The sequence below is a fragment of the Dipodomys ordii genome, unplaced genomic scaffold, assembly GCF_000151885.1.
Source record: "Dipodomys ordii isolate 6190 unplaced genomic scaffold, Dord_2.0 Scaffold153, whole genome shotgun sequence".
In the NCBI taxonomy this organism is placed as follows: domain Eukaryota; kingdom Metazoa; phylum Chordata; class Mammalia; order Rodentia; family Heteromyidae; genus Dipodomys; species Dipodomys ordii.
The window spans coordinates 446279-455659 of NW_012267369.1; the positions used below are offsets into that span (position 1 = coordinate 446279).

The following is a 9381-nucleotide window of genomic DNA, read 5'->3' on the forward strand; positions in this document are numbered from 1 at the left end:
CCCTCCCATCCCCCACAGACACCTCTGCAAATGCCCCGCCCCCGCCCCCCGACACCTCTGCAGGTGCCCCCCCTGCTCCCCGGACTCCTCACGCTTAGGGCCTCCCTCTGGGCTAGGAGGAGCAAGGGGCTGCTGGGAGAGCTGTGAGGAGCTCGTGGTGCCGGCACGGCCGCATGCTGGAGGGAGGCTGAGGCCTGGCCCCGGGGGCACGCTGGCGGGCAGCAGGCAGAGTGGTGTGGAGCCAGCCCTGCAGGGCTGCGGTCACCAGGGGTGGGTGGAGCGCTGCGACAGAGCCCAGGCAGCTGCGGGCTGGGTGAGGGCATGGCTGAGGGGATGGACACCGGGTGGTGCCGTCACCGGGGATGGCCGGTGGTCTCTGGTACCAGCGGGCCCAGGCCCTGCAAGAGCCCTGGCCACTTGGTGCCTGCTGCCTCTGAGCCCAGCTGTTGCTGGACCACAGCACATCTGGGGGTCAGGCTTCTGAACCTCTGAGGCTCAAGTCAGCCTGCCGTGAGCGCCCTCAGGTTGGGAGCCCCTGACAGAAGGCAGAGTTCTTTTTGCCTCAGAGATGGGAGGTGACGTGGCTCTGCGGCGGACAGCCTGGGAAGGCTGCGATGGCCGGTCCCTTTACAGAACGCGTGCACTCCGGCCAGGTGGGCTTGACAGGTGGGAATGCGTGTGGCCCGAGGTGCTGGCCCGGTGCTGTGCGAGCGGCCTGCCATCTGAACTTGCACTGAGAGAAGGCCGAGCACAGCTCCTGGCCCCTGTGAGCTCCTTTTCTGTGTTCGGGCCACCACACTGGCTGGACCTGGGGTGGACTGTTGGTGACCAGCACTACAGAGAATGAAAGCAGTAGAGGAGGGAAAGGCCGAGAGGAGACGGCCCAAGCTTCTCCAGGCCTCCCAGCAGGCGGAGGCCCGGGGAACCCGCAGCCGGACGGCCAGCGTGGAGGCCTGGCTGGAGGACTGGCTGGGCGGCCAGTGTGGAGGCCTGGCGCTGGAGGCCAGTGTGGAGGCCTGGCTGAAGGCCAGTGTGGAGGCCTGGCACTGGGCGGCCAGTGTGGAGGACTGGCTGGACGGCCAGCGTGGAGGCCTGGCACTGGGTGGCCAGTGTGGAGGCCTGGCCGGGCGGCCAGTGTGGAGGCCTGGCTGGGCGGCCAGTGTGGAGGCCTGGCCGGACGGCCAGTGTGGAGGCCTGGCGCTGGAGGCCAGTGTGGAGGCCTGGCCGGACGGCCAGTGTGGAGGCTTGGCTGGACGGCCAGTGTGGAGGCCTGGCTGGACAGCCAGCGTGGAGGCCTGGCGCTGGGTGGCCAGTGTGGAGGCCTGGCTGGACGGCCAGTGTGGAGGACTGGCACTGGGCGGCCAGTGTGGAGGACTGGCTGGACGGCCAGCGTGGAGGCCTGGCACTGGGTGGCCAGTGTGGAGGCCTGGCTGGGCGGCCAGTGTGGAGGCCTGGCCGGGCTGCCAGGCTGCATGTGCGGGGACTGGCCGGGGGATGTGGGACGCTGTCCTCAGACTCACCCCCTGCCCTCTCCTTGCAGCTGCCTGGCTTGTGTCAACGGCTCCTTCCCCTGCCACTGGTGCAAATACCGCCACGTGTGCACCAATAACGCTGCCGACTGCGCCTTTTTGGAGGGCCGTGTCAACATTTCTGAGGTACGGCAGTGGGACGGGGCTCAGGTTCAGAGGCCGAGGCATCGGCAAGCGCCTGCTTGCCAGCCTCTGCTGGCCAGCTGGTCGGCCTGCCGGGACGCTGGACACCTGGCCCAGGGTCAGGGTGAGTGCAGCCCCTGGACGTCTCAGCCCGAGGCCCCGCCAAGCCAGGGTGGAGTACCCAAGTTTTTTGGTGTCCCCCAAGAATTAGGAGACACCTCCACAAGGCCCTGCTCCTTGGCCTCTGTGTGGGGGTGCCTGGGGGTGACTGTCGGGGCACAGCAGACAGGCCCGCGTGGCAGGGGCCTGAGGTGGGGGGTCGGGCGTAGCGGGGCGCGTGGCAGGGGCCTGAGGTGTGGGGTCTGGCGTAGCGGGGCACGTGGCAGGGGCCTGAGGTGTGGGGTCTGGCGTAGTGGGGCGCGTGGCAGGGGCCTGAGGTGTGGGGTCTGGCGTAGCGGGGCGCGTGGCAGGCTGAGTCCTGGGAGACAAGGAACTGGCTGGATTCAATGGGGCAGGGCTGGATTCACTGGTGCAGGGCTGGAGCAGGGCTGGATTCACTGGTGCAGGGCTGGTGCAGGGCTGGAGCAGGGCTGGATTCACTGGTGCAGGGCTGGAGCAGGGCTGGGGCAGGGCTGGAGCAGGGCTGGAGCAGGGCTGGATTCACTGGTGCAGGGCTGGAGCAGGGCTGGATTCACTGGTGCAGGGCTGGAGCAGGGCTGGTGCAGGGCTGGAGCAGGGCTGGGGCAGGGCTGGAGCAGGGCTGGATTCACTGGTGCAGGGCTGGTGCAGGGGTGGTGCAGGGCTGGAGCAGGGCTGGAGCAGGGCTGGAGCAGGGCTGGATTCACTGGTACAGGGCTGGGGCAGGGCTGGATTCACTGGAGCAGGGCTGGAGCAGGGCTGGGGCAGGGCTGGATTCACTGGGGCAGGGCTGGAGCAGGGCTGGGGCAGGGCTGGATTCACTGGGGCAGGGCTGGATTCACTGGGGCAGGGCTGGGGCAGGGCTGGAGCAGGGCTGGATTCACTGGTGCAGGGCTGGGGCAGGGCTGGTGCAGGGCTGGAGCAGGGCTGGATTCACTGGGGCAGGGCTGGAGCAGGGCTGGATTCACTGGGGCAGGGCTGGGGCAGGATTCACTGGGGCAGGGCTGGGGCAGGGCTGGAGCAGGGCTGGATTCACTGGGGCAGGGCTGGAGCAGGGCTGGATTCACTGGGGCAGGGCTGGGGCAGGGCTGGTGCAGGGCTGGGGCAGGGCTGGATTCACTGGTGCAGGGCTGGGGCAGGGCTGGTGCAGGGCTGGGGCAGGGCTGGTGCAGGGCTGGTGCAGGGCTGGGGCAGGGCTGGATTCACTGGTGCAGGGCTGAGGCAGGGCTGGTGCAGGGCTGGAGCAGGGCTGGGGCAGGGCTGGAGCAGGGCTGGAGCAGGGCTGGTGCAGGGCTGGAGCAGGGCTGGAGCAGGGGTGGGGCAGAGCTGGGGCAGGGCTGGAGCAGGGCTGGTGCAGGGCTGGGGCAGGGCTGGGGCAGGGCTGAGGCAGGGCTGAGGCAGGGCTGGGGCAGGGCTGAGGCAGGGCTGAGGCAGGGCTGGAGCAGGGCTGGAGCAGGGGTGGGGCAGGGCTGAGGCAGGGCTGGGGCAGGGCTGGAGCAGGGCTGGTGCAGGGCTGGAGCAGGGCTGGAGCAGGGGTGGGGCAGGGCTGAGGCAGGGCTGGGGCAGGGCTGGGGCAGGGCTGGGGCAGGGCTGGTGGGCTCTGGAGTCGTCTGAAGTGCTGTGTGGTAATTGCTAGTAATTAGGTGGTAATTATTTTGAAGCCTGGGCTAGGCAGACTGTGTTTATGAGCAGCAGGCTGCTCTGCCGAGAGCCTCGGTTGTCCGCGTCGGGACAGACCAGGCACCGTGTGGATGGGAAGCCCAGGTGGCCTCCATGGCACCCTGTGGTGTGGAGCCTAGACTTGCAGCCAGCACCCTTCCCCTCCCTGTGGCCGCCAGTCTGTTGTCCCAGAGGGGAGGGGTGGCCTGTGGGGCCTGACTGCTGGTGGGCCTCGAAGCGAGGACAGGGGGCGGACCTCGGGGATGCCGAGGGCCTTGCTCTCCCACTCTCCACTGGTGCCCTTCCCTCGAAGCCCCCCCCCCCACGGGCACTGTCCCCTTCTGTGCTTGTGAGAGCCAGGTGGCCGCAGAGGCCGGCCCGGGGCGTGGGTCTGTGGCCCTGTGGAGGCCACGGTGTCCGGGCAGGGCTGGGAGCAGGTGGGGGCTCCGGGGTTAAGGACGCCGGGTCTTCTCCCGTACGGGTCTTTGCCTTTTGCCCATCCAAGCCATCAGCTCCAGGGCAGCAGAACACACTGTCCCTTGGCGGGGCTGGGGTGTCCGCAGGTGGGGCCGCGTGGGTACCTGGGTCTGGGGAGGCAGCGGAGCGGGCGGTTTGGAGCACGGGGCTGGGGGCTCAGGAAGGGATTCTTTTTCCTTGCCTGTAGCCTGGGCTTGTTGGTGAGGAGTGCTGTGTGTCCGCAGACTGGGGTGGAGTGCCCGTGGACGAGCAGCACTCTGCTTCCCATTCCTGGTTTGGGGTCCTCACACAGCAGACTGCCAGGGCCCAAGCGCTTTCTGTGCTGGAGCCCAGCTCCCAGGTAGGCAGGGCCTTCCCGTCCAGCCTCTGCTCTCAGACACGGAGGAAGGGCCTCCAAGGCCTCCCTCGCCCCTGCCTGGGCCCTCAGACCTGCCCGAGTTTGGTGCCGGGGCCACGAGCGGGAGGTGGCAGCCGTGGCAGCACTGGGCTCCGGGCTCGGGGCTTGGAGGAGCCCACCTGGGCCGGCGCTCCCAGAGGTGGGTTTTCTGGCCTTTCTGGAGAAGTGGGAAGTATGGCTGGCATTTTCCTAGAGAACTGGTCAGCTTCCTGCCCACAGGTGGCCCAAGGAGACTCCAGGTTCTGGTTTGTCACAGCTGCTGGGCCCTGGGACAGACGAGTCCCGCAGCGGGCCTAAGGACAGTGTGGTGAGGAGAAGCCCCGTGTGTGAGATCACTGCCCTACCTGCTCCGGCCTCCGCCCAGCACCAGCTTTCAAAGTCCTAAACTTCGGTTCTGTGGAGGTTTATTCTTTGTTTTGCCTCTCGTTGGTGCTCAGGACTCGTTATTGCTGGGCAAGTGTTTCACCACTTGAGCCCTAGCTCAAATGTTCATTTTCTCAAATTAAGTACATTCACTTTTGCCTGGCCCTTCCCTCCCAGCACTGGGTTTGAACTCAGGACTTTGTGCTTCCCTGGCTTTCCTGCTTGAGGGCTCCACTGGTACTTTACCACTTGAGCCACCCTGCTAAACCTGGGTTAGCAGTTTCCTGCTGGTTATTTTGTAGTCTAGTGGACTTTTATTTATTACCCAGGCTGGCCTTGAACTATATACCTCTGCATCTCAGCTTCTGAGCAGCGAGGATTACAGATGTGAGCTTTTAGAACTGGCTTAGCTTGCCTTTTAGGACACCATTGACTGGTTGGTTGGTAGTCAGGCTTGAATTCAGGACCTAGTTGCTGTCCTTGAGCTCTTAAGGCTAGAGCTCTACCACTTAAGCCACAGCACCACTTCACTTCCGGTTTTTTTGTGGTTTATTGGAGATAAGAGTCTCATAGACTTTCCTGCCCGGATAGCTTGAGCTGTGATCCTTAGTTCTCAGCCTCCTGAGTAGCTAGGATGACAGGTGTGAGCCACCAGCACCTGGCACTGTTTACTTTTTGAGAGGCAAATTCTTCATAAAATGACAGATTGGGACATAGCAGACGGCAGTGGTTGAGGCCCCCAGGTGACACTGTGGGCTGGCCGAGAGCTGCGCTCTGCTGTGTACTACACACACAGGAGTTCATTTTTTAAAATTTGTAGACCACAGTTAAAACTTTGCTTAGAAACACCATGCATGAGGCAGGCCCGCTGTAGACGGGCAGCCTTCCAAATTTTGACTCCGTGTAGAGCTCTGGGTCACAGGAATGAAGTGCTAGCCTGGGTGGTGAAGGACCTCCTTCCCTCCACCATTTTCCAGCTGTGAGCCGGGACCTCGAGGAGGCCCAGCCCTGTGCAATCCTCCCCAGCTGGGAGCCGGGTCCCAGGGCCTCAGGCCCAGCCCACGCCCTCACGCGCTCAGTGCCCTTCTCCAGCCTTCCCCAGGTCTGCAGCCTCTTCCTACGTGGCTGCTGGAGACAAGGACCTGCCAGGCCTTCTTCCTGTCGGATTGAAGTCGTTACCATGTCCCCTCCTCAGCGCAGGGTCTGCAGTGCGGGTCTCCTGAGATTGGTGTCTGTGTGCCCTCTGGGTGTGGTCGGCTTAGTGCTTGGGAGGGTGGAGGGTGAGGTGTGGGAGCGGGGCGGGATGTTGAGATAGGGGAGGGGGTTGAGATAGGCGGGGTGGCCCCCGTCTGTGCTGGGATTGGGCCGGGGGCCCCAGGACCTCCCCCTGGTTGCCTGTGGTGGCGTGATGGGAGGGGAGCCGCACAGCTTGAGCAGCTCCTCCAGGCTAGAGGGCAGGTTGGGTTTGGACCCAAGTCCATCCTCCTCTTCAGTGGGGACCTGAGGTGCTAGGGCCCGTGCGGGGCCATCATGGGACGTTCCGGCTGGGGCTTGGGGTGTGGCAGGGAATAGCTGGAGATAGGGCCAGGGTCTCCAGGGCGGTGGCTTGAGCACCCCTTCAGTGCAGCCCCTAGCTGGGCCTCTGGCCAGTGGACGAGAGAGCATTCCTCGTGAGTGGCCAGCTCGCTTAGCCAGCCGTGTGATGAGGGGTCTGCTCACCCAGCGGCCCCGCAGTGTGCGGTTACTTAGGTGACTGGGTGGTGAGTGGTCCGCTCACATAGATGGCCTTTCCAGCCCTGTTCCCTAGGGGCCTCAGGGCCAAATCAGGGTCCAAGGCCCCGTGGAGCCCCACAGAGCTGTCCTGGACCCACGCCCACATGCAGCCGTGAGCAGGCCTGGGGACTAAGGCTGCGCCCAGGCTCCCGCAGGCCGCTCCCCCGGGCCCGCCAGCGGTGCTGCAAGGCAGCCCGGCGTTGCATCAGCTATTGTTGTGGAGTGCCGCCGACCCAGGGGGCCCTGGCTGTTTTTCTGCCGGCTCCAGCTATTTTTACAGCTCCCCAGGTCCCCAGCTGAGAGTCGGCGGCTCCAGCACCCCGCTCTTGGCTCCTGCCTCCTGCCTCAAGGGCCTGTGCAGCTGCAGGCCAGATGGGGCCCTGCGGCCTCTAGACTGCCGGGGCCTAGGACATGGAGCCAAGGCACGCAACCCGCTGGGTGTGCAGCCTCCGCCTGCCAGAGAGCGATGCCGAGGACACGGCGGGCCCCGGTGGTGGCACGCACGAGCCTGGGCCACGGCAGAGCAGCCCCGCAGAGGCCCACGCTCACTCGGAGTCGTGTTTCCCCAGGACTGCCCCCAGATCCTGCCCTCCACGCAGATCTACGTGCCAGTGGGCGTGGTGAAGCCCATCACCCTGGCTGCCCGGAACCTGCCACAGCCGCAGTCAGGCCAGCGTGGCTACGAGTGCCTTTTCCACATCCCCGGCAGCCCTGCCCGGGTGACCGCGCTGCGCTTCAACAGCTCCAGCCTGCAGTGCCAGAATTCCTCGGTGAGGTGGGGGGGGGGGCTGGGGGGCGCTGAGGTGGCGCCCGGTCCCCTCACCGCCCAGCCTCCCGTGCCGCGCACACGCTCAAGCGCAACGCGACCGCCACCCTCACCCCTCGGGTGTAGGGACATTCTGGGCCTCAGGCTCCAGGGTGGGCCGTGTCTGTGGGGACGGCCAGGGCAGGGGCACGGGGCCTGGGGCTGTGGCCAGCGGTGGAGACGCTCACTCAGGCGGCGCTGGCGCGTGTGGGTGGTCTGGGATGCATGCTGTGGCAAGGACCACTGAAAAGGCTCCATTAGCGAGTAGCCAGGGGCATCTTAGGACGCGATCTGGGTGCTCAGGGAAGGGGAGCCTCCTCCAAGGCCCGGCTCAGGTTGCACTCTCCTCTGGCTCCAGAGTTTCTCCATTTGTTCAGTCAGGAGTGTGGTGCATCTCCAAGGCTGGCCTTGGGTCCTGCTGCGTGAACAGGAGGCTCAGGCCAGGGCCTCGGCAGCCTGGGGAGGGTCTGATCACGTTGGTCTGGCCTCGCTAGCCCTTTGGCCATCTGGGCCGTCCTTGTGGGGTGGGAGCCTGGGGGTCAGGGCCGGCTTCAGGGGCGGGCAGGTTGCAGAGACTGCTCCTTGCGTGGTGGCTGTGCTGTTTCCGCCTGCCCCGGTGCTCTGTGTCCTGCGCACCCTCCGGAGCTGCCTGCGTCTTCCACTCCCCAGGCTCCAGGCCCACGTTTAGCAGGAAGTGGGAGTGTCTTGCAGCTAGGGTTACGTCGGGTGGTTGTGCTACCCTTGAAGATGCCAGGCTTGCTCCCTGCAGCCAGGCAGAGGGATGGAGTAGAGTCATCAATGCTGGAAAGTGGGGCAGGGCTGGACCCCCAGGCCCCGTCTCCTGGGAGGTGCCGTGGCCTTGAGCTCAGGCTACCTGGGAGGCGCTGCAGGGCATAAGCACCAGCTTCCGGGTAGCCCTGTGCACTCAGCACTCAGATGCTGAGTTGGAACTATCTCTGCTGCTGTCTAGGGGGCTGGCTGGGGCCTGGTTTCCCAGAAAGGCTGACTCTCCTAGAAGGTCCCAGGGAGGAGTGAGCTCCCTCCGGAAGGGTCTGCCTGGCTGCAAGAGGGGGCGGGTCTGTGTGACAGGTGGGCAGGGGCGCCGGCCAGGTGTGCGACAGTCACTGACCACCTGGGCTTGGGCTTCAAGTAGGAAGCCCAGCAGTGGTCATTCTTGGGGAGAGAGGCTGGCAGGCCCCAGCTGGCAGGCCTGATTCCGTGCGGCCTGGCGGTGGGAGTCAGCCAGGGGCTGACTGCTGTGTCCGTGCCCACAGTACTCCTATGAAGGCAACGACGTCAGCGACCTGCCTGTGAATCTGTCGGTGGTGTGGAATGGCAACTTCGTCATCGACAACCCCCAGAACATCCAGGGTGAGCAGCAGGCCCGGGCTGCCGGGCGGGTGGGGCGGGGCAGGGTGCGGACCGTGCTGACCAGGCTTCCTCCCCAACCCCCCCCTCCCCCCACAGCCCACCTCTACAAGTGCCCAGCCCTGCGCCAGAGCTGCGGCCTCTGCCTCAAGGCCGACCCGCGCTTCGAGTGCGGCTGGTGTGTGGCCGAGCGCCGCTGCTCCCTGCGCCACCACTGCCCCGCGGAGGCGCCCGCCGCCTGGATGCACGCCCGGCACGGGAGCAGCCGCTGCGCGGACCCCAAGATCCTCAAGGTAGGCCAGAGGCCGGGCCTGGCCGAGCCCGGCGCGGGGGGCCTGGCCTGCTGGTGCCCCAGCCTCTGCCTTCCCACAGCTGTTTCCAGAGACAGGCCCCCGCCAGGGAGGGACAAGGCTCACCATCACCGGGGAGAACCTGGGCCTTCGGTTTGAGGACGTGCGTCTGGGCGTGCGTGTGGGCAAGGTGCTGTGCAGCCCCGTGGAGAGCCAGTACATCAGTGCCGAGCAGTGAGTGCACCCCGGGACTGGGGGTGGGGGCTGCGGGGTGGGCGCAGCCCAGTGGAGGGCCATACACCAGAGCTCAGGACCGGGCGGCAGGCAGGGCGCAGCCCTGTGCAGAGCCGTACGCCAGTGCTCAGGACCGGGTGTCAGGCAGGGCGCAGCCCTGTGCAGAGCCGTACGCCAGTGCTCAGGACCGGGTGTCAGGCAGGGCGCAGCCCTGTGGCGGGCGGT

General features: G+C 66.1%; 1 protein-coding gene across 1 annotated transcript in view; it reads left to right on the top strand.

Annotated features, from left to right (window-relative positions):
* The window catches only part of Plxna1 (plexin A1), a 47118-nt gene that overhangs the window by 19162 nt on the left and 18575 nt on the right, over window positions 1-9381 (top strand). Inside the window, exons 8-12 of the mRNA XM_013032340.1 lie at window positions 1541-1655; window positions 7029-7229; window positions 8539-8635; window positions 8732-8925; window positions 9005-9156. Of these exons, the coding sequence (XP_012887794.1) occupies window positions 1541-1655; window positions 7029-7229; window positions 8539-8635; window positions 8732-8925; window positions 9005-9156 (759 nt within the window). The remainder of the gene's footprint in view (window positions 1-1540; window positions 1656-7028; window positions 7230-8538; window positions 8636-8731; window positions 8926-9004; window positions 9157-9381) is intronic.